At 34.2% G+C, this 21,227-nt stretch overlaps 1 protein-coding gene across 1 annotated transcript in view; it reads right to left on the bottom strand.

Annotated features, from left to right (window-relative positions):
* OTOGL (otogelin like) overlaps nt 1-20,722 on the bottom strand; it is a 90,733-nt gene extending 70,011 nt beyond the window's left edge. The window contains 13 exon segments of the mRNA XM_070947882.1: nt 2,010-2,056; nt 2,869-2,977; nt 3,426-3,551; nt 4,063-4,169; nt 6,151-6,257; nt 7,386-7,513; nt 8,087-8,292; nt 8,777-8,898; nt 10,808-10,962; nt 12,488-12,586; nt 13,567-13,627; nt 16,811-16,881; nt 20,644-20,722. Of these exon segments, the coding sequence (XP_070803983.1) occupies nt 2,010-2,056; nt 2,869-2,977; nt 3,426-3,551; nt 4,063-4,169; nt 6,151-6,257; nt 7,386-7,513; nt 8,087-8,292; nt 8,777-8,898; nt 10,808-10,962; nt 12,488-12,586; nt 13,567-13,627; nt 16,811-16,881; nt 20,644-20,722 (1,417 nt within the window).
* Nucleotides 20,723-21,227: the final 505 nt, after the last annotated feature.

Genomic DNA, 21,227 nt, shown 5'->3' with positions numbered 1-21,227 from the left:
AAGTTCAAGAGAATTTCAAAAGTAATTTGCAATTCAGAGCTCATAGAAGTTCATTGTTAAAGATAATGTCCCTTTGAGTTGAACAGTCCTTTAAGCAGGGGTGAAATTCAGTAAGTTCTAACAGGTTCTGGAGAACCAGTAGCGGAAATTTTGAGTAGTTCGGAGAACTGGCAAATACCACTTCTGGCTGGATTTTGCAGTATCCTTCCCCTGCCACGCCCACCAAGCAACACCCACAGAACTGGTAGGGAAAAATTTTGAATTTCACCCTGCCTTTAAGTCTCCTGGTGGTTTCATGGAGAGGTCCTTATAAGAAAAGGGTTTTAACAAATCAGAATTGTTTTTACATTGTCTTCTCCTGTAATGTTAGTTCGAGTTCCTTGTCCAGGCTACATCTGGGGATTTCCAGATGATCTCTTGTCTGAGTACTAACCAGAAGTGATCCTGCTTATATTTTCAAGGTCACCCAAGGAGATATTTCGTCTTAAACATCTTTCAAGGTCTTCCATGTAGTCAAGTAGTTATAGATTGCAATTAGAAAAATAAATGTACTTTTGCTTATTTACAAGTAGACCTCAACTTACCATCATTCATTTAATGATGGTTCAAAGTTACAATGACCTCAAAAAAGTTATTTATAACCTCTCTTCGAAATTAAAACCATTGTACAGAGCCTGGAGTCACATGAGTGTAATTCAAATGCTTGGCAACTGGACAGCATTTACAACCTGTGGCAACATCCTGTGGTCACATGATCATGGTTTGTGACCTACCCAGCTGGTTTCCAACAAACAATATTAATTGGGGAAACTGGATTTGCTTAACAACTGTGTGATTCATTTAATGTCTGTGGTAAAAAATATTGTAAAATGAGGTTGGATCCAATGATGATTCATTGAATGATCACATTGTTTAGCAGCCAAAATTCTAGTCTCAAGAAAATTATGGACATAAATTGAGGACTAACTGCACTTTGCTTCTTTCTTTGTACTAGCTAGTATCTGGATTTTCAGTTTCAGATATTGAGATTACTACACTCAAAACAAAAATTTATGAATTAGGCTTGATTGATTCATAATTCTACTTTCCTTCTAGGATGATATGGGATTATATAATTATATAATTATAATTCTATATAATATCCTATTCCATTCACTAAAGTAATCCGAAAGAATTTCCTGCTTTGAATAGATTTGGCCTGGCTTAGCTGATTTTACTAAATCTGTTCCAGTTTTTTTTTTTTTTTCATTACTGATCAATTGGTAAAACTTTCCTTGTTTGATTTCAAAATTAATCCTTTTGGACAAGTATTTAATGATGGACAATATTAATTCATTTATGATATTTTATGTTTTAAATTGATTTTGCAGTTTACCTTCTCAGGTGTTTTTGGTACATAAAGGTATATACATATACAAACATATTTAAGATTTCAGGTTAATTAAAAAAAAAATAAAGAAGCTATACCTAAACTGAAATATAATCAACAGAGCCAGCCACTGCTCAAAGATTAAAACATTATTCACAATAAACATGAAGTAATCAGTGGAGTCTGGTATGTTGTTACATGGAAATGTTTATCATGCTTTCTATATTGATTTGAATAATAATACTATTATACTAGGATGCATTGTAATCAAATCATATAACAGCTTACTTTTTTTCTGAAAAAGTACTTTAGTTACATTTTGTAGCTAAAATATCTTATTTTTGAAGTAAGGAAATTTAAGGATTTAGACAACTGAATTGAATTCTGAGTCAATGTGCCATTTATATATTTATTGTGACTGTATGTGCTGTCCAATAGTTAACAACATTCAATCTCAAGATTACCATCATTAAAACTAATAGCATAATGTTTTCAAATCATTGACTTGCACTATGGAGGATGCAAGCTCAACATGTACATTTTAGCTAGAATTCAACTCTCTCACACACATACACACACACACACACACACACACACACATATATATACACACACAATTATCTATATAAGAAAAAATTACCTGGGCAATCATGTTCAGTGCAGTTCCAAGCACCACCCATACAAATGCTAAAATTTAAAATAAGAAATTAAAAATATATTTGGGGATAAGATTGAGCACTGAAATTTGTACATAACACAAACCTATATAATACCCCTTTTGTTATATAGTACATAAAAGTAACTATAAAAGAAGGAGTTAATATCCTTTTGTTGTTATTTTTTCACACACAGAACCGACCAGGCTATGTGGGTTCACTTTGTCTCCTAGTACTTGAATAATCAGTGCAGAATGGGATCTGCATGCTTTAATTCCGAGAAGACAAATCTATGAGCAATCCTGGAAGCAGTTCCCTCTTTGATCCTCATCTGAGATATGTATGTTCATCAAGAACACCAGCCAATTCCTTCTTGGCTGCCACTATATATTGCCAACCCTCATTCAATCAGTTCAGTTGCTATGATATGATATGAGTCTCTAGCTGAAGGGTAGAAACTGGAGTCATCTGATAATCTTTTGTCTGACTAGCCTACCTGGTTGCAATTTTAATGTGGGTACTAAAGCTATAAAGTGTAATGTGATAGGATGGATCCACAGTAATTAAAAAGGAATTATATTGTACAAAATGGGTGAAGGAGTGAAGCTCACCATAAGCTGGTGCTGGAACTCAGCCCAGTTTAGAGGTCTACATGTTCACCTGTAACCAGGTGGCAAAGGAGCCGATAAGAATGATTCATCCCTTAGTGTGCTTAAGGTTTCTTCTACCACCAGGTCAACCTTTTATTTATGTCAAACTCAATAAAGTTGTGTCTGATTTTAGCGGAAACTGTGGGTCTTCATAAAACAGAGCAACAATTGACAAGACACACAAATTACATACCAGTTACTACATTCTTGTTCAATTGTTGAACCTACAGGGAAAGCTGTCCCATGATAAACACATGGGCAATCTGATGCAGAAATACAAGTTCCATTGTCCATTATAAGGCCTGGTTTGTAAAAAAAAAAAAAAAAAAGGTAGTAAAAATATAAAGAGATCACAATATGTAAGATAGTTCTTGTTAAATATGTACAAAGTATGCCTCAGAGTGAAGTTAAAATAATTATGTAATGGATTACTCAATCTACATCTGATATTGTCAGTGGATATTTCTTTAAATCTAAATGAGATGAACTAGTGACCTTACTAATAATACAATAATCTCTTGCAGAGACTGATTGAAAGAGGAGGTCTGGAAATTTAAACTAAGAAAAGAATATAATGGTCTATATTTTAGTTCATTTCTTATTTATTAGCAATGTTTTAAGGACAATCACATTTAATAAAAATTTAATTCCTTAAAAGTTATGGAAAATTCTAAAGATGCAAGACAAATAGTTCTTTAATAGACAGAAACTTTATTATTAAAATAATTCAGCTGATAAAAGTTCACTTACCATCTGGGCAATAGCATCCATCTAAGCAATGGAGGTTACTACCTAGACAGTCTTTCTCAAAAGTACAGGTTGGTGGACAACAACTAATACAATCCCGATGGATAAAAGTATCTTCACAATTGTCAGCTAAAATAATAAGTTAGGCAAGAATGATTACACTGCAGTATACTTCACTTTAATGAGAAAAAATATGTATTATTTTCTCTTTAAAATGTTGAAAATGAGAATAAAGGACCTATATATTAATTCTTGGTAAGATGAATATTAAGATGGAGAAATGTACATTTTATAATTAAAAATAATGGTGCACAAAAAAGACACCCTGAAATTTACAGTAAATCATTCCGAGACTTATTATGAAGAGTTATATAAAACTATTTTAAAAAATTTAAATGCTGTTGACTTTATATAGCCTATTTAACATGATCCTGGATCGTTTTCATACCCTGAAATGTTCTGGCTATGAAGCCAAATTCTAAAACATGTTGATTAAAATGGTTCCATTCTCTTGCAGAACAGTTGCAATATGCTACCCATTACATTCCAGTGATCTAATATATCAAATAAACATTTTTTTGCTTTTGTTTAACATCATGAAACTGATTTTTGATTGATCAAAGTATTAAAATATACTTACTACAGGCTGGAAAATCATCTTTCCAATCTCTAATAGGATAGCCTGCATGTGAACATGAGCGAGCATATTCTGTTACTGCTCGGCAATAGGTTTCATCATCATCCTTTCTGAAACAGCAAAATGAAACTTTTGGTTAGTTACGGTACATCAGGGGTACAAACTCAATTTCATTGATGGCTGCATCAGGGCTGTGGTTGACCTGGGGAGGGGGGCAGGGCAGGCGTGGCCGACTGGGTAGGCGTGGCCATCTTGATGCCACTCACTGGGCATGGCCGACTGGGTGAGTGTGGCCAGTTGGGTGGGCATGGACAGTTTGACGCCACTCTCCAAACTTCTGGAATGTTTCTGCTTTGCATTGGGTAGACTGGGCCGAAGCCAAACTGGCCCAATATTTCCTCTTCGCGCTGGGTAGACCAGGCCAAAGCAATGTGGGCTGGCCCCTTCCACTTTCCAGGACTGCCCCGCAGGCTGGATCCGACCACATTGCAGGCTGAATCCAGCCCGCGGGCCTTGAGTTTGACACCCTTACGGTACATTTTTAGGAATTCTTAGGAATAGAAATTATTTGAAAAGGCAATAACATTTTTAAAAAACTGACCTTAAAACCAATTTGTTTTTTGGTAATAGATCAGATCGTAATGAAAGCTTCAAGATCTTGTATTATCCTTGTAACTGAAGTTCCCTGTATTGTGTTCTATTACTATGTTTCAATGGTTATAGAGATTTCCTTAAGTGGGAAGACCACAAATAGAACTTTCTTGGAAAAGAGTTTAGGATAAAAGCCAATGATGATAATTTTTTTTAACCTTTTATCACCAGAATTAATAGCTTCCAATAATTTAACTTGTGGTGTAATATTGCACAATGTACAATTTAGTAATATCTCATGATACTATCATCATGTCAAGAATGGGTATGCTATTTTGCACTGAACAACTTTCTTACAATATATATCAAATTAAATGTGTATCATAAGAAATGGTGAATCAATATAATTCATTATTACATGCTATTTCCTTTATTAAATCAAACAGCAATAATTCTTTTTAATAATAAAAAATAATTAATATTAATTAACTAATGTTAATTAAACTGCAGAATTAACAAACATTGTTATTGTCTATATTCATTAACATTCATTAAATGTTTCAGAAAAATGAGTATTGATTCTGTTTAGGTAAGTGGCAGCACAGAAAATAAACTTATTAATTAAAATCCACCTAGGAAATCCACCAGGAAATATAGTTCCTCTCTGAAATTTGGCCTTTGGAAACTTCTTAAGCAAGAAAGGAGACTATTACCTTTCAGTCCACATTTTTTCAATATCTGATTTACAAAACCACTCATTGATTTTTCCTTGTACAGTAGAACCTCTGGTCATGAATGCTTCTGACCACGACCAAATCGGATTCCGACCAAAAAATTCACAAAAAAATTTTTGCAGCCGATTTCCCCTTCCATGCCATTTTTTTGTAAGCATCAAATTTCCAAAATTAGGTTCAGGTCATGGCCAAATTGGTTTGGGACCAAAGTTATGAAACGAATTATGGCCGTGACCAGAGGTTCTACTGTATTGTGAATATAACTCTGAACCAGTCATTTCTCACAATCAAATCTAACCCACAAGTTATTGAGACACAGGCATCAATTCTGAATCATAAGGATACCAAAAAGATTCAATGTGCATTGTTGCTTGACACATGGCAATACAAGCTCTGCCCTTTTGCATCATGAGTTGCACACAAAAGGGAGGACTTTGTATCACAGTTGCCACAATAGATATTTTATCAGCTTACTTTCCCCACGGATGAATATCATTTGGAAAAAAATTGGAGGAGGGAGAACTATGATATCCGGGTAGGGAGGAAGAAAGAAAAGATTAAACTAGCATTAAACTAGGGATACTTTGGAAGCAATTCATTTCCGGCTATTCTGTTGCAAGTCAAGAGGACATTTATTTCTCTTTTACTGTAGTTAAGAGACATTACATAACACAGTGTCCCACTGTGTTAGAGTGGAGAAAGGCAAGGTAACAATAATGATGGCTAATAGGCCTGCAAAACAAAATAAAAAAGTATACTAGCTTACCTACATAAGTCATTCATACAGCTGGAAATGTATGGATAAGGATCTATGCTCTGATGACAACTTAGAAAAGGAAACTGCAGGAGTATTTGGCACTTGAAGTAGATACTCTAAATGTAGAATGAAAATGGTATTGAGATATATATACATACATATCTACCTATATATAAAATTAAACATGCAAAAAAATTTGAGTGGCGTGGTGACATAGTTGTGAAAATTCTCTCCTTCCATTTAGAAGGTTGAGAGTTCAATCCTAGGTAGTGGCAGATACTTGTCTCCTATGGTGCAAAGAAAACATATCTGCTGCAAATTCTGCATGGTGTCAGGAAGGGCATCTGGCCAGTAAATGCTTAGCTCCATCCAATCGCCCCAACTCTATCCCAAATTAAGGGATTACAGGGTCGTAAAAGGGGAGTTTAAACATGCAAATTATTTCCTCCCACCCAAGGATATTTTATTTATAAACCTAGCCTAATAACTCTTTTGAAAAGCCAATACACTTTTTATTACATCAGTTGTGCTTATTGTAGAGATATAACCTGAACTATCCTGTGTACATCGTTGAAACATAATGGAAGATGTTCTGTGAGATACTTCCGACTCTAGGGAGTCAGTCCTCATCACAAATCAAAGACAGTCCCTCCAACCTTCCAAGTAAGTTTTTCAAGGGAAGAGAAGAGAAAACTTGCTTTCTTCTACTTGTGGCTCTTGAGATCAACGCCCATAATATATATATATATGAATGGATCTATTTAGGTCTCCCACCTAGCAGTGAGAGCTTGCAGGTGTTAGAAAAGAAAAAAGCCCAGAACCGAGTAGATGAGATTCTACTGAGCTGGAGCTACCAAAAAAACCTTGGCTACGTAGGGAAAACCTGGCTAGAAGAAAAACACACATAAACCCTACGAAGAAGTAAGAAAATTGATACTGTGCCTTTACAGGGAGGATATGGGTGTGGCCTACTGATGACAGCTAACGAGCTAGAAATGGATCTATTTAGGTCTCCCACCTAGCAGTGAGAGCTTGCTAGGTGTTAGAAAAGAAAAAAGCCCAGAACCGAGTAGATGAGATTCTACTGAGCTGGAGCTACCAAAAAAACCTTGGCTACGTAGGGAAAACCTGGCTAGAAGAAAAACATATATATATATATATATATATATATATATATATATATATATATATATATATATATATATATATATATATATTATATGAAAATTGCAACCTAAACTTACCTCATAAGATTCTGTATCAATGTTGCAAGGACTAGGAAAACTAGATGCAATAGCTACACAGGTTGCATCATCTGGGATTTGTACAGCCCAGCTGTTAGCAAATTTAGCTACATCTTCTTTATAGTCACCTATTTAAAAACATAAATTTTATATATAGTCCAGCGTATATAATAGGATATTCAAAGTGTAATTATTCAAATGATGTATCCCTAGATTGTAAAATATGCATGTTATTGTAGAATTCCTTTAAAATAGATAACATAGTGCATCTGCCATCACATCAATTTGAGCCTTGACATGGAGTTATAACAACAATAGTTGATACAAATATACCTTATTAATGGTGGGCAAGACCAGCTAAGAAATGCCCAGTTTGAATTTTGCCATACCCACAAATTCATTTTAATAGTCTTAAGCAGTGTATGCCATTTCAAAATCAGTCCTTATGTGCAATAGGCAGATAACACCACTGATTAAATAAAGTCATAAGAATGATAATGATGTTATGAATCTTGAATACATTATATCACTGTTCAGTGATATATGGTTTTCACCCCACGACTTGCGAAAAGTATGCAATTACCATCCACAACAGATTCAATAGCCTAGTAATATTCTCTGATGACATTTACAAATAAGTAGAATGCAAGGAAGTGGGTTGGGTTTATCATCATATATTTTAGCATGGGTTATTTGCTTACTACTTTGTAATACGAGATCATCCGATGTGTTGTTATTATAATTTCCACAGAGACCACATGTTTTTCCCTTGTGTTCTTCTGTCAATTTAATGTAAATCCCAGAGTTTCCATCCCAAGCTAAGGAAAAGCCAAATGTAGTTTTCACCAAAATATAATTTGCTAATTTCTCAATGAAAATATTTCCAATTGTTTGGGGCAAAGACAACCTGAAAAATAAAATAAATTCAGCTAGCTATAATCATGCTATATTTTACCAATAAAAATACTGTTTCTTTTTTAAAAAAATATATAATAGTAATATAATATTGAAATTATCTTTTTATACATAAAATGCAATTTATAACAAGTGCATTTAATTTTTTTTTATTTGAATCCATTTTTATTTTTTCATAATACAAATATTAACATTTGTAATGTAACAATGTTATATCAATGATATTCAACTAGCATCAGTGAGATTCCCTTCCTTAGCTGGTTGGGTATAAATTCCCACAATCTTGCTAGTGACACAGAAAGGGAAAAACAGAGATTCCATTCCAGGTTTTGTGACTCCATGTCAACCAGAATTGAATATTTTTATCATCAAACTTTCACCATAAGAAAAATAATTTAATAATTTTCCTATGAATACTTATTTTCCTATGAATACTTATTTTAAGAAATGTAAGAAAACTTTTCAATTGTTTTTACCTGATTCTACCCTTTCTAACTGTGTGTCCCGATATGTGTATTTCATCCTGATTTGAAAAGAACAAGCTTATTGACCGTGAACAAGAGTATACTGAACCAGCACAGTGAGGGCTATTGTTAATCTTAAAGAGAGAAGAAATAGATACATAAAACGTAAGAACATGATTTAAGTTTTACATACTATACAACTTATTTTTCAAAAGAAACAAACTGAAATATTTGGAGCAATTTTTCAATAGCATATTTAGTGTACATGTCTCTAAAGAAAAACTGTATGCATGTTAACATGAATAATACATGGTGGATACATTTTCCACTATCAGATCATATGCAATCTTCATAAAAATAGTTTTAGAAGTGTAACACCTATATTGAGGTTTCTCCACTGATTACCAATGGGTTTACAGGCCCAACTCAAGGTGCCAAGTTTAACTGCTTGGGTTAACACTTTTATTTAAAAGTTTATCTCTGCTAACCAAAATATCTTTGTCCTGTGTATTCATCCTGAATCACCTAATAAAATTATCCACCCCATATCAGTTTAACCAATTGGGTGTTTGTTATGTATGTGTATTTTTGTGGAGATATGAAAGTATCAAATGTTGTGACATATGTTAGATGATAGCAATAACAGTGCTAATAAGCACTTAGACTTATATACTGCTTTACAGTGCTTTACAGCCCTCTCTAAACAATTTACAGAGTCAGCATATTGCCCCCATCAATCTGGGTCCTCATTTTACCTTCATTAAAGGATGGAAGGCTAAGTCAACCTTGAGCCTGGTGAGATTTGAACTGCCAAATTGCAGGCAGCCGGCAGTCAGTAGAAGTAGCCTGCACTACTGCACTCTAACCACTGTGCCACCACAGCTCATGATGTTAGATGTTAGATGATATTAGATGATGATAGATAATTGATGATTGATTGATCATTGATTGATCATTGACAGATGGTGAGATAGACAGATACTAACTAGAACATGGTTAAATTTGCTGCCAACCTAAAACAGTTATTCAATAATACTTTTACATGCAGCCTTAATGCAACCTTAAAAAATTTTGTATAGCAAACATGGGTTTAGGATGGGTTTTACTTTTGTCCTTGCTAATCAGTCTGATAAACCACACCCTTACACCAACAACACAAGGGATATCAAAATAGTATTATTATCATTAATCTGAAGTTTTTAAATATCAGAGTGCTTTTTTATTTCAAAACTTCAAAATTCCTTGATCATTATTTGATATAATGCTGATTCTAATCTCATTTTTTATTAATTTCACATACAATATTATATGACAATAGAGAATATATTAACATTTTAAAAATACTAATAATGCTGAATTTAAATGATAAAAAAAAATGCTGAATGAAATTGTTCGATTTAGAATAGTACATTCAACTAATTGGCATTTTCCTCTATTAGACAATATCTGAATGGATTTTTGCTCCCATCAGTGAGGAAATTTTCTGATACCTTTCCTTGTAAAAAAAAAAATGTGTGATTGAAAACCTTATAGATATTACACCTATCTTTCCAATCTACTAGATAGATACAGACTACTAAATCCCCACCTTCTACTTAATGTATTTAAAATTAGGTCCAGCAGTAACAAAATCCTGTCAAATCCATATGAAAGTTAAAAAATGAAACATGTATAAGAATTCAGACCAATTTCTAGGGATTATTGAAAATGAACAAAATATTTCTATAATATTAGAAACAATATTGACTAATGTAATTAGGGTATACTTATCACTTCCTGGTTTTCCTATCCTTTTATATTGACTGCCCGGAACCCTTTTCGACCTCAGAACCAAATTATTGTTAATTGCTCTATGAATGGAATCATGAATCCACAAACTGAACCACAGAATAATAAGTAAACCACAGAATGAAAATAGTTCTTTCTCTTTCCATACCATAATCTAAATCAGTTTAGTTACACAGTACAGAAGAATCTCTTACATAACTGAGAGAAAACAGCAGGCTGTTTTCAGGTCTCTCTTGACCCAATTTCAAGTCTTACCCACACAGTGTACTGAGGTTCTGGATCACTGCAATCTTTCACAAAAATATATGAGCAGTTTCCTGGGAAGTAGTAGTAGATGCCATCAAATGTTTCAAAGTGGTATTGCCCCCATGATTTGCAAATCCCACCTCTGTCTTTGCCAGTATTTGGAACTAAAGAAAACAAACATACTTGTTTGCAAGCCAGGAGCATTAATTTCAGATGAGTGTTACTCATTGCAAAGATATTCATCACATTATGTTGTAAAAAAAACAAAACACCTGAAACATCACAATATAATCAGATGTTTAAAAAGAACCTAAGGATGGAAATGTAAACAAATAAAAATAAAGTAAGGAAATTTGATAATATATGCTCTGAAGACAAACTAAAGTATAACTAGATAATATTATAACTAGATTTACTTCCTGAATATTTCCTGCAGTAGCTGTCTTTCTCAAAAGAGCTGGCATCTTTTCATCTTCCTTGTTCAGGATGTTGCAAGGACATGAAAACACTGGTGCATGAAAAAATAGTGAAGATTATCTATGCAAATTGGACTTTTCCAGAATAAAAATTGGAATTATATTCTAAGCAGCGGCTTTTGCAAGATTATTGCAAAAGAGTTAAATAATATGAAAGGATGTCACCACAAACTGTAGTACCATGGCACCACAAACTCTTCTGTCTTGTGTGTGACTGTCACATCACAATACAAATAAGGGACCAGGCTTGCATCACAAGCAATTTTCACCCCTCTATGGATGCATCTGCTAATAAAAATGATGAAGCTATAAGGTAGCGAATGCAATATTATACTTTTATATGTACCTAATCTTGGAGTCTAAGGATGAAGGAATGGGAATCATAAATATTTTGAATATGATTGCTTAGGTGTATTAGTAGAATGCTGTATAAAATTTTCCAAGACAAGGATAACTTTTGTCTTCTGAATTGTGTGCTGGCTGGGCATCTCCCAAAATGATTGGGGACCATAACTGAAATGTAAAGATCCATATCATATTCTTTAATACTTGCCTGCGATAATTTCCCAGTTCTATTAAAACAGAATAATAATTGTTCAAATGGCAAATCTTTGGGGATTGAATTCAAGACTTTTATGCTGCACACAGCCTCAGAGATTCATATTGTGCAACTGTTCAGTTAAAAAGGTTTGGGGTGGGTGGGAATGAGATAATGTTGGGGAAGGAATGTGAGAGCCATTAACTCATGAAAGAGTCTGTAAATGAAAACTCAGCCCTGGGAAAGTAGTAAGCATACTTTAAGAGACTTAAAGCAACCCCACCTTGATTCTGTGTGGCATTAGACAGGACAGAAGGAAACTGGCAGACTTTCAAGATTTTGTAATAATTATATCTTACACAATAAAATAGAGTTCCATTGGTTCCTTCAATCTCTGTTTCTTGAGTTGGGCTACCTTGAAGAGCTGACATCAATTTAGCTAACTGCAAACACTTAAAGCCCACTTTAAATATCTTTTTTAAAAAAAATCCTAGCAGTCTTAACCAGTTAAAAGAATGTCAGAACAACAACAGAACAACAATTACAAATTACATTTAGGCTTAGCAGTACTTATATCTTTGCAAAATGTTAGCTTGAATTATTAAAATACGAGATTAAATCATTTTTGCAATATACCTACAATAAAAGTGCATCACACCTTCTCCTGGAACTTACTGATTTGGCAGCGCTGCCCCTGTGCCTGAAATGTCTCACAGTCACAAACTCCCGTCTTTGTGCAAACTGCTCCATTAAGACAATCTTGAGAACAAGAAGCTGCATAAAAAAACAGACAGGTGTCAATTACTGCTCAGATTAGAGGAACTTCTTAAACAGGCCCTGGTACCTCCCAGACCTGTTTCAGTTCTGCATATCCAGAACTGCATATCCAAGATGGGTTGAGAAAGATTGCCCAAAATAAATATACATCATCTTACAGATAGCTTTCTGTTAAGTTTATTCTCCTTCATATAAGCTGTTCAAGTGGGTTCTCTCTTCTTAAAAAGTTATTTCTGCAAAAATCCACAATTCATAAATTAATTCTTTCTCGCAAATTTAGGTGAAACACATATTTAGTTCCTTTTTTTAACACCTGGGAAAGTTCCCTCAGAAATGAATTTTCTGAAAGCATTTTTCATCCAAAGATAAAAAATATTATCCCATACGCATCATGCAGCTGTGTATAAATTTGTGAATGAAATGTCTAAGCCAGCAATTTGGAATAATCAGCAAAGATGCAATAAAGAAAATTGGCTTTATCACAGCAGACAGATATAATTGGGAACAGAAAGTAACAGAACTGGTTGATGAGTTTGTGAAAAAAATCAGTTTTCATCCACTCACCCCGTTTAATGGAATGATAAATATTGCATTTTATTATACTGCCTGTTTATCTTCTGCCTTGGAATACAAGTCAGTGACTGGTTTTTTTTAATTTCTTAACCCATAAGCAAATAAATACTCACTAGGAAATAGACCTGGGCCCCAATTATAGAGTCACGTTGTTTCTTGTCATGCTAAAGAAAAAATCTGCTCCAGTTGATTTATTGTAAGTATGTGGAATGGAAGGAAGCTACCTTATTCTTTCCATCTGGTTTGAAACTGGATTTGATCTAACCCATTTATTTTTGCAGTCTTCTTCCAACTATTAAAACAGTAAACTTGTCAGATGTTTACATTAACAGCTCTGAAAAAAAAAACATGGCAATGATACAAATATATTTAATTATAGTTAGCTGGGTTATAACGTTACTGACCTCTTGATGAATTCTGATCCTGAGAAAATACATCATGAAGATCTGATGAAACAACAGTTGTCTATGAGAGGAAGGGAGAAAAACAAACAAATCTCTCATGAGTATCCAAACCAAAAATAAATCAGCAAAACTTAAAATTACATAAATTACAATTTATTTTTAAAAAATTAATTGCTTTAAGTTTATATAAAGATTGTTCTCAGGAGAAGCTCAAAGCTTTTGGTTAGTTAACAGTGAATTCAGAGATAATTTTATTCAATATTAGGAAAATATAAGAGACTTACCAATGCTGAACATCACCAAAGTGAAGGCATTTAAAAGATACATGATTCTTATATTGAAAATGAAATGTTGTTCCACAGTTGAAATATAGATTAAAATGTAGTGTTATGTGTATGGTGTGGCTTCTGAAATTTGCCGTATTACTGAAATTTCAGTGATGTTTCTTGTATTTTAACTACATTGACTAAATATTTCTGAGTCACAACTTCTGCTTTTTGCATAAACCACAGTTTGCACAAAATGCTATGTCCAAAACAAGTAAACCATGATATAATTTATTGCACTATAAACTCAGTCAGCATCTCCACTTAGTTGAGTAAACAGTCTCTTGCAACATAACCTGCCTTGACAGCAAAATAAAGCCCTCATTGCAGGCAACAGGTCCTGGGAAAGAGCAAGTTGTGAATGGACAAAGCTATGGGTGTTTCATAACCTGTCCTTCATGTTCTAAGCTTGTTTCCCACTCTTTTCTTGGATGGAAAAAACAACCCCACTACCACTGTGAAAGTATCAACCACCATTGCTGAAGGAACGTTACTTACTCTAACTGAATGTGGAATAAGGACGCAATATTATGTGGGTTGGTCCCGCTATGAAGGCTGACCTAAATGTTTTGCCTGTCTCTCTCATCTAAAAGATAAAGTAGATGAAGATTAAATTATTTGCACATTTAAGATAATATGAATTTGATTTTAGAAGGCTGCTTGGTCTTCATCTACAGTGGGTATAGAAAGTCCACACACCCCTGTTAAAATGACAGGTTTTTGAGATGTAAAAAAATCAGACTAAGATAAATCATTTCAGAATTTTTTTCTACCTTAAATATATAAGCAGCACAAGTCAACTGAAAAACAAACCAACTGAAATTGTTTAGTGAGGAAAAAATAAAACAAAAACAAAAATAATGGTTGCACAACTGTTCATACCCTGTTACAAGTAGGGATGTGATTATGAAGTTCAGTTGTACTGATAGGATTTCTCTGACATTTATTCTGAAAAGTCTGTTGTTTCCTACAGCAAAAGCCATCGTCTGCAAAGAGCTTACAAAGTCACCAAAGGGATCTCATTGTTAGAAGGTAATCAGTCTGGAGAAGGACACACAAAATGTCCAAGGCATTGGCTATACTATGGAACACAGTAAAGATAGTCATCAACTAGTGGAGAAAACAGTGACATTACAAAGTGGAGAAAATATGCCATAACAGTGACATTACGAAGAATGTCATTGTTATGGCATATTTTCTCCACTTGTTGATGACTGTCTTCACTGTGTTCAATGGTACAGCCAATGCATTGGAAATTTTGTGTGTCCTTCTCCAGACTGATACTTTCCAACAATGAGATCCCTATGATGCATTGTAAATTCTTTTTGTAAGTTTGATTTTTTTACATCTCAAAAACCTGATTTTTTAACAGAGGTGTGTGGACTTTCTATACCCTCTGTAGATGAAGACCGAGCAGCCTTCTGCAATCAAACTCATGTTAGTTTAAATGTGTAAGTAGTTTAAGTTTATGAAGAACTGGATGTTCCTCCAAAATTGATGAAAAAAAAGAGAAGAAAACTGGTCTGCTACCAAGAGGCCTACAGCAACATTGAAGGAGCTGCAGGAATTTCTCGCAAGTACTAATTGTATGCTAAATGATGTATTATTCATATGCAGGGTAGGGTGGTAAGATGGAAGCCTCTTCTTCAAAGAAAAACATCCAAGCCTGGATATATTTTGCAAAACCCTACATCAGGTATGACAAAAGCATGTGGAAGAATGTGTCCTGGTTTGATGAGACCAAGGTTGAACTTTGGGGCCATAATTCCAAAAAGTATGCTTGGTACCAAAACAACACTGGGCATCATCAGAACTACACCATACCCACAGTGATGGTGATGGCAGCATTATGCTTTGGGGCTGCTTTTCTTAGCTGGACCTGAGGCTTTAACCAAGGTGGAGGGAATTATGAATTATGAACAACCAATCAGTCACTTTTGGCACAAAAGCTTCAGGCCCCTGCTCAAATGCCGAAGATGAAGAGGAATTTAATCTTTCAACGTAACAACAACCCAGAGTTTACTTTCAAATAACAAAAGAATGGATTCACCAGAAGAAGATAAAAGTTTTAGAACATCCAAAATTGGTTCCAGCTGAATCCAATTGTAAATCTATTGGCAACGAAAAGTGAGCAAAGACCCCAAGGCAAGTTATACCATGCTGATAGTTTCCTACCCCCAATGATTGAATGCAGTCATAAAATCAAAGGGAGGTTCAACAAAGTATTAGTTTAAGGGTGTGCATCTTTATGCAACCACATTACTGTAAGATTTTTTTAATTGTTATTCCCCTCCACCCCAGCTTGTACAGCTTATATGTTAAAGGTGGACAGAATTCTGAAGTGATTAATCTTGGTCTGATTTTTTTTACATTTCAGAAACCTGGCATTTTAACAGGAGTGTGCAGACTTTTTTCTATCCACTGTATTTCAGATTAAATGAGACACTTAAATAGCGAGAAGATTTTTCACAAGTATAATATTTGTTTGTGGGAATCTATTGTGGAAGAAATAGAACTATTGCCTCTAGAAGAGAGGTCATCTACAGTTTCCCAATTATGCATTTTGCAAAGCACCAACGAAATTCCTTTTTGTCTACCTTCACAAAAGAGATACATGAAATATAACATGAAAGATGCTTTTTTCCCCTATTTTATGTGTGCATCACTTAGTGCATTAGGGTGATTATAATAATATATTTACAAAGAATGAATGGATAGTTAAACATAGGTTTGCATTTTGAGAATTGCAGGAAAATAGGTACAGTATGGAAAAACTACTCCACTCTTTCCTGCTGTGATATTCACATTTCCATTCTGTTTTACAAAGACTTCATTGTAGGAATAGCAAGCACCCTTTGTTGGCAAATGTGTGTGTGTGTATGTGCCTTTTCTCTTCTTCCTTTTGAGGTATAGCCTACCTCAGCTGCTAAGAGATCTCCTTTTTGAGGAACTACAGTAAATTCATTCCTGGAAGAAAACAAAGAGAATCCTGTATAATAAAAGGTTGTGAAGACTCCCATGAGAGAGGTGCTTCATTCTGATTTATCTCACTTCATCAAAGACACCTTTCTTGAGCTAAGCTTTTTTTTTTTTAAGAAACAGTTAATGTGCAAGTTTGTTTCCCTTTTCATCCCCTCTTTTACAAGTATAAGAGATACCAATTTTTTGCTCATGGACATTAATTATAGTTAGAAATACTACTCGCCATAGAAAAAGCAGTAAGAGTTGGATACATTTAATAATTGAAAAGAAATAAAAAAAGGAAATGGAATAGTTTCATTAAAACTAGAAAAGGCAATGGGTCAGAATGACAGTCAGTGATGTTAAAATTCATTAGCTCACTGAAACTCAGGGTCATGTACTACTACATTTTAAGCATTTTAATTCTGCCCCTAATATATAAATTTCCACTCTCTGTGAGCCATCTTCTATATCTATCTATGAAACTACCACCTGTACAATAGCCAAATTCTGTGTTGCCACAATGAAAATAAGGCTTAACTAGTTAGGAAATAATCATTTCTGATTCTGATTTATTGATCACTTTAGATTTAACGCATCCCAGCTATTTTGTTTTTAGACAATATATATTTTACTTCATAGCCTTTAATATTTTAGATTTACGCTTGCATAACTAATTCATGTACCATTATAGGAGTTTATGTTACATTTCTATATGTTATTTTAACATTGTTATGCTAGTATTTATCTCATCTACTTGACTGTACTGTGCTTTTTGTGGAGGGAATTTTTGCTGGTCATTGGCTGAATAAATTATTTTTATTGTCAGGGCTATAAGTACATGACACATTCAGAACTCATACCACCAGTTTGCATATATTAACTTACGGTAATTCAATTTTTCTCTGTAGTTGGTTCTCTAGATATGTAACTTGCAACAAACTAATTTTATCTCATCAATGATTTGGTAGGAATTCCTTTCCACAAAATCCTCAAAGTTAGAACTCAATTTACAACCACAATTGAGCGCAACATTTCAGTTTCTGAGCAAGACAATTAAATGAACTGTGCCCCATTTTATGACATTTTTGCCACACAGTGCACTGTGAATCACTGCACTATTAAGTGAATCATGCAATCATTAAGTGAATCTAGCTTCCCCCATAGACTTCGCTTGTCAAAAGCTGGCTGGGAAGGTAATCAAATGATGATCACATGACAACAGGATAATGCAACTGTCATAAATACATGCCAGTTGCCTAGTGTCAAAATTCTGATCATGTGACCATTGCAATGCTGCAATCATAAGTATGAAAAATTGCCAAAAGTTACTTTTTTTCAGCGCTGTTGTAACTTCACTAAATGAATGGTTGTAAGGTTGTAAGTTGAGGACTACCTCAGTGGTGGGTTTCAAAATTTTTTACTACCGGTTCTGTGGGTGTAGCTTGGTGGGCATGGCATGGCTTGGTGGATGTGGCTTGTTGGGCATGGCAGGGGAAGGATACTGTAAAATCTCCATTCCCACCCCACTCCAGGGAAAGGTTACTGCAAAATTTCCTCCTGATCAGGTGGGACTTGGGAGGCAGATGGGGGCAGGACCAGTCAGAATTTTTACTACCAGTTCTCCGAACTACTCAAAATTTCCACTACCGGTTCTCCAGAACTGGTCAGAACCTGCTGAAACCCACCTTTGGACTACCTGTATTATAACTACCACTAAGATAAAGATAAAAGACTCCCTTGAGTCAATTTTAGTTACTTAGGACTTCGTGAACACTTCCACTTACTTTTCTTAGCAACAATATGAAAATGGCCACAGCCCTCAAGGATATAATTTTCAACTATCCATGTTAATTGGTTGCATTTCCTAGTGATCTCCAATCAAAATAATAATTAGATCCAGCCCTGCTTAACTTTTCATGATAAATCAAGATTGCTTAATACATGTAATCCTATCTGTTCTTAATGTTAGAACAATTGTCACCCCTGGTCTTAGGAAAGCATAGGTTTCAGGGTAATAATGGGGCTAATAATAACATTAATAATGAGACCAGCACAACAAAAAAATAATCTGAACGATCCAATAAGTGATTCAAATCTAAAATCAAGTTGCTCTTATTAGATATGAGCAAGGTGGGAATCAGTAATCTAAGCATAATCTTACTGATTTTGCTTTTGTGCAGTTGGTATTATAATAAAAATGCTGACAAAAATATAAATTTGTTTTATGGATTGCTATAGAAGAAAATAGGTAATCTGCCCAAATATTCAAGTTCACATTCTCTAATATATAAATTATCAGCAAATCCCTTTTTTAAGATTTGCTATGAAAATTAACCACTTATTTTCACTATTTACTTCTTTTAACCTAACTGTTTAGACCTACTGAACATATTATCTGGCTGGATTTTATAATATTTTATACTAAAGTTTTTCCTTCCCTCCCTCCCTCCGTTTTTATCATCAATACATTTATCATAGTATTGCATTTCCTCTGTGACCTGGGATTTTTGGGAGTTGCAATTTCAACACATTTCCATGATACCAAACTAGACCTACATGACCTAAGGCAGTGTTAAAATGGGATCCTAGAACCCCCCACGGGTCTGCAAAATCAAAGTTATTTGCCATTCTATGTTAAAAAATAATACAATATTAAAATCCCATCAGTCATGAAAAGCAGTAACAGCAGCAAATGCATCAATTTTCCTTTAAATATGGCAATTATAAATAAATACAACCCATAAAAACAGAAGCTCTTGGGAGTCTTCCATTATTTTTTAAAAGCGGAAAGCAGCCCTGAGTGAAAAAAAGTTTAAGAAACATAGATGAATCTAAGGCAACAGCTAAGGGATCCTGTGCTTGATTTCTGGGATCCATATCAAATAAGGATTAACAGAAAATGCCTAAATTTTCTCAAAACATGCTAGTACAATTAAGACTTTTCCTAACGGGGATTTCTCAGTTTCCAAGCGGGTATCTCAAAACCATGGTCTTTCAACTGTAAAGTGTGTGCCGTATAAGGATTTCTGAAATTATAAATTTGCTGTGTACATTATACAAACATCTTTAGGCAATCCTTCTCTGACAGTTCATGATTTGAAAAACACCGAAGTTATTGAAAAGTTGTTTAAAACAGCTTTGCTTAGATTTTTTTAAAAATTCTTAAATTTCTAAATCTTAGTACAGTGTTGTATTCCCCAACATGAATGTGTTGTTATCAACAAACAGGAATTCAAACTCACCTTGCAGTTCTTTTCAGGAGATGTAATTCACAGATAGACTCTATTATATAAAAATAGTGAAAAATCATTCTTTCTCTCTCACACTCTTCTGAAATCTATATTAATAATCTGAGTTCTAAAGGCAGCCTTTTATTGGAGTTTAGTTATTAAAATTTAAAAAAAAAATCAAAACAGGAGATTGTTAAATACTCTTTCAACTACCAAAACAAATAAGAATGACAAAATCATCCATAGAATGCTATTACTAATTAAACATTTATGCTAATATGCCAACACATTGCAGTTAACTACTTTCTACCTACTATGACGAAAAAAATTGCTATGGTGAAGAGAAGCACATGTGGAATACAATCTATTAGTAAGACCCTTTGGACACAATAGGACGTAATTTTTAGTAGACATCACTGGTCTTGTTTTTAATCCAAAGAATATATTTGAACCCTCTTTTTAATAGTATAATTACAATTAGTAATTGTAAATAAATAAAGAACATATTTATAAGTGTTTTAAGCAATATTAAATTTAAAAACAAAACCAAGACTTACCTTTGAAGGTTAAAAACAGAATGTGAACTCCCAAAATATACCACAGTATCATGAAATTGATTTTTCTCACTACGTTCATTTCAGTGCAGAAGCTTAAGGTAAAAAATATTGTCCAAATTGTCCCTTGTCCCTTAATTAGGAAGGCATTTTAAAAGTCACTATCATTTGCAGGCTCTTTCCAGTTCGATAAAGTGAAATGTTAGGTAGTGGTGGGGAATGAAATTAGCTTGCTGCCTACAGCTTTTGAGCTTTGAAAATGCTGCAGATGCTTTAGCCAGGCTTTTCTCATTAGCAATGCATGGCAACCTGTATCAGTATTGGTTACATGAGCCCCTACGCTCCTACTCCTCTGTGGAACTGAATCAATCCTTTATAATGCTGGGGGAGAGCAAACCTGGCAAGCCACAATACTTGAGATCGTTTTGCATGTCTGCTTTGAAGCTTCTAGCAATCAGGTGACATTCTAATATTATTTACACGGAATCTAGAATAATATTACTATAATGGCATTTTGGCCATTTCCAATCCATTCTCTCGACCAAAGTGGTAGTTTGAGATTGATTTTTACATTTGCTTTTCTGATA

Source organism: Pituophis catenifer, unplaced genomic scaffold, assembly GCF_029215685.1.
Source record: "Pituophis catenifer annectens isolate HBS135680 unplaced genomic scaffold, rPitCat1.0.hap2 SCAF_7, whole genome shotgun sequence".
In the NCBI taxonomy this organism is placed as follows: Eukaryota; Metazoa; Chordata; class Lepidosauria; order Squamata; family Colubridae; genus Pituophis; species Pituophis catenifer.
This window is presented reverse-complemented; position numbering and strand designations above follow the sequence as displayed.